Genomic DNA, 4,301 nt, shown 5'->3' with positions numbered 1-4,301 from the left:
TTACGGGCCAATGTGCACAAGTACATTAAGTTATAAGCTCTATTTTCATCAATTTGGGTTTGGTCATAAAATAGATAGTCTATTGAAGTTGGTTCTCAGATATCACAGTTTGTTCCTTAAGTCTGTTGAATTTTTGGGGAAATAAGTGTTATATTTCAGAGGAAAGGTATAATATTAAGCTTCTGGATTTGATTGTGTGAATATTTTTTATCATCAACGTTTCGGATCACACTACGTGATCCATCATCAGAAAAGGTAGTTGCTATCTTTCAAACCCAAAAGAAATGCTTTTTTAGTACGATCGAAACATCACCAGTGAAAAATAAGTGAGAAATCTGCCTCGAATTGACATAAATCTATAATCTATCAAGGCTTGCCACATTAATTTAGAATTATCAAGCTCATTTAAGGTATGTGGACATGAGACATAGTGTCTAAAATGATGAACAGTACAAAGAGGGCTTCTAGTATTTTGCTAATATTAGAGTAACTACTGAGAATTAGTGAAACCAGAGACAATCTAGATAAATTATACGATGCACATTGCAAACTAAAAATACGTTGGCTTCTTCTCTGAAAAATAGAAAAGATTCCAAGTATCATTTTTTTGGGAAACAAGAACATGAAAGTGGTCTATAGACTGGTTACTGGTAGAAGTTATTAAAATACCTACCTTCCTTTATTCAAGCTCTATATCTGACATATCCCCAGTTAGTTGATTGACAAAGCATCAATTCATCCATCACTGACATTCAGTAACGAGAGGGGCATAACAATATGTACATGAAGACCAACAAAACAATCCTTACACAAAAAATTGGCAGATTGGAATCTCTCTGAGGGGCTTGAACTGGAGAATCTCTCTACAGCTGGGAGAACAACTAAATAGGAATGCGTAGCATTTGAATCCCAAGTGTAATAGCTTCAAATCATTCAGTCTCTCCCATGTACCAAGGGAAGTGACAATCTTCCATCAGATAATGAGGTTGCACTTGCATTTGAGTTTGTATTGAAAGAACTTTGCCTGTAAGAAGAAAATGAAACAACAAAGTCATCAAGAAACCGAGCTGTTTGACTTCGAGGTGTATCGGCTGAAGGAGTTTCTGATGGCAATGCCGGCATCGCCATATCTCTTGCAAGCATTTGCACTACCTGTCTCATGTGGGGTCGAGCTTCAGGCTGAGGATGAGAGCATAACAAACCCAATTTCAGGACAATTTCAGCTTCTCTAACATCATAATCATTCCCAAGTTTGGGATCAATGACATGCAAGATCTTACCTATGGAATGCATCTCCCAAACCCAATCCACCAAGACCAATTCTTCAGAAGAAAATTTAGATTCAATAGGTCTCCTCCCACAAGCCACTTCAAGTAACATTGCCCCAAAAGCAAACACGTCAGTACATGTCGTCGCCTTACCAGTCCTAGTAAGCTCCGGCGCAAGATAACCCAGTGTTCCAACCACACGGGTGGTATGTGGATTGGTCCCATGTTCATGCAACCTCGCAAGTCCAAAGTCTCCTAACCTACCATTCATATTTGCATCAAGTAACACATTGCTTGCCTTCACATCCCTATGCACAACTTGCTGTTCCCACTCTTCATGGAGATAAAGCAGACCAGAAGCAACGCACTTCAAAATTATGTACCTCTGTTCCCAACCTAGAACATTATTGTTGCTATTCTCAAACAAAAGCCTATCAAGGCCACCATTGGGCATATACTCGTAAACCAGAAGCAATTCCCCTTTAAATCTACACCAGCCCTGCAACTGAACCAGATTTCGATGTCGGAGCCTCCCAATGCTTGAAATCTCAGCAATAAATTCTCTCAGCCCCTGTTTGGACTCATGCGAAACCCTCTTCACAGCAACCTCTAGCCCATTGCTAGGTAAAACCCCCTTGTAAACTCTCCCAAAACCACCTGCTCCAAGCAGCTCCTTGTCCCTAAACCCTTTGGTGGCGACAAATAGCTCCTTGTATGATAACCTATGAGGCCCACATTCAAGCTCCCAATCTTCTATAACCTCAAAATCCCTCCATCTCCTAACAATACAAAACCCTAAGAAAACTGCTACTGCTATGACCACCATGGCAGCAAAGGCAACGGAAACCCCCATTACAATTCCTTCGGGCTTACCCGAAGATAGTAAGTCCAAAGCTGCGGGAAGTTTTGAAAGATCAAGGTCCCGGGCAGGTCCATGCATTCTAAAACTCCATCCCAAAACCCTGTGTACACTTGATAGCAACCCCGTGGATGAAGAAAAACCCACATACATAAACTCCTCAACGACCTCTGAAAGATCAGGACGCACTGAAATCAAGGGCACCTCGGGCCGACTCATTCCCCCTGGTATGATACTTATATTCAGCAAATTATCAACACCGTCAAAATCTATCCAACACTGAATGCTCCTTTCAGCCTTGAGATCAAATCTCTCGTACATCCCGCTCTCGTTCATAAAGGACGCGGTCACAGATATTTTTGAAGCCAGGCCATTAATGTCCACCCCAACATGGTTATCATCAATGTCATTGAACTCAAAGTTCTGGGCTGTATCAAATTCCACTGCGAGGATTTTATTATAAGGCTTCTCATTATTGGTGGAATTAAAAATACCAAGGTAATAACTGGGCTCGGATCCCTCGTAGTTTTTAGAAGGCCTCACCACAAAGGCCATTCCATCGCCTCCCAGAACTGGGTACGCGGGCACAATGGAAATGACGAAAGTTGTACTGAAAGAAAATGTGGAGTTGCTGGATACATCTTTAAACTGTAGAGGGAACGGATAAACGGCATGGCCCTGCAATGATTGTGACAGATTTGTGAGTTCCAGAATGCCTTGAGAATCGATTTTTGCCGCTCCAGTCAGGCTTAGATTGGAGTCCTTGAATCCCTCGAAAATAAAATCAGCACTCTTCGGTTGCTCTTGTGCACACTCCGAAACAAAGTAGAAAGAAAAATAAAAGGCCAACACCAAATGAAGAAAAGTCTGAGCGCCTGACATAATTCTGCTCCTCGTTATTCAGCCAGAGGCACCAACATTAATGATCATATATCAAGTTTTTGAGTTGCAAATTCAGACATGAATCAGAAAACAGTCACCGTAAATTAAATTAACACATCTACTCTTGTTACTAACCTAACACGGCGGCACAAGAACATTAGGAATACCAGTGCTAGTAGCCCTGGTGTAATCTTGCCGTTTTGGTAAGCCCCTGAAGCCCATTACCAAGAGTAAAACAAGTATGGCTATCACCATCTGAGATTCAGCATTCTTCATTATCTGAGATCCTCCTCTCTGCTATCATAGAATCAAAAAGCATTGCTGTAAGAGATTCATTTAACGTTCAGCCTTCTGTTTTGAGAGATTCGGGATAACATTCAGAGATTTTCATTTCTGTTACCCATCACAGACCCCAGTTGTGGAAAGTGAACAGACCATATGAGGGTTTTGGGGAGATGGGTTTAATTAGGCAGGGGGATTTGTACTTCGGAAAAAAAGAATTAACTCAGACCGGCATGACCGCTAATTGGCTCGCCAGCTGTTCAGACAGTCATTTTCCCTCCCATTTGTGCTTTTACTGACTTGCAACTTTATCGTTTTCTCTCGGTATTGGAAAACATAAATTCAAGAGAGTTTCTGTGCTCTGGATCAGTTCACTTGAGTGTGAAGGCACTGATCGTTTAACACGCCATTTTGTAACAAAATGAAAATTGGTATTCGATTTATTCGGATCTTTTTTATTATCTTATCTTGAACAGTTTGAGCAATCGATGTAAAAAATTTGGGGAATTCAAATGAATTTTTGTTTGCTTGTTTCGTTAGACGATCACCAATTAATGAATTCTTAGTTTGCTTGTTCAGTCCGATAATGCCCAATTTTCTCCTTTCCTGCGGCATAGCGGCGGCGTTTATGGTGGACAGTTCCTTGAAAATGGTAAATAGATTGCCCGATTTGAATTTAATAAGGTAAATTAATATATCGATTTCAACGCTTCCACTAACAAGCTCTATATTCAGGGCGATGTCTATGCCGGCCTCAAAACGGCAATTTTTTGTGCTATTGACTGCGGGTTCGGTTTTTCTGTTTCTCTTTTTCCTTGCGATTCTTTATTTTAACCCAATAAAAAGAAGGCATTTCAAAATACCCGGTCGTTAAACAGAACTGGTTGGAAAAGGTAATTTTCGAAAAAAATATATCGTTCTCACTATGTTCTTGCAATAGCCATCTAAAAAGAGCTAAAAAGAATCGGTTTTTAGAATATATCTATATCTCATCACTTATTAGTATGTCT

General features: G+C 40.5%; 1 protein-coding gene across 1 annotated transcript; it reads right to left on the bottom strand.

The window, feature by feature from the left end:
- Positions 1–521: 521 nt before the first annotated feature.
- LOC149544549 (L-type lectin-domain containing receptor kinase SIT2-like) lies at positions 522–3,716 on the bottom strand. Its single transcript, XM_089795181.1, has 2 exons — positions 3,145–3,716; positions 522–3,013 (listed from the first exon to the last, which is right to left on the bottom strand). The coding sequence occupies exons 1-2, from the start codon at positions 3,165–3,167 to the stop codon at positions 934–936; spliced, it is 2,103 nt and encodes a 700-aa protein (XP_089651307.1). The 5' UTR covers positions 3,168–3,716; the 3' UTR covers positions 522–933.
- Between the last annotated feature and the right edge of the window lie 585 nt (positions 3,717–4,301).

Source organism: Cupressus sempervirens, chromosome 8 (genome assembly GCF_028749045.1).
Source record: "Cupressus sempervirens isolate cs-2001-9-10 chromosome 8, ASM2874904v1, whole genome shotgun sequence".
NCBI classification, from domain to species: Eukaryota; Viridiplantae; Streptophyta; class Pinopsida; order Cupressales; family Cupressaceae; genus Cupressus; species Cupressus sempervirens.
The sequence above is the reverse complement of the archived record's forward strand: the minus strand, read 5'-3'. Positions and strand labels throughout refer to the sequence as shown.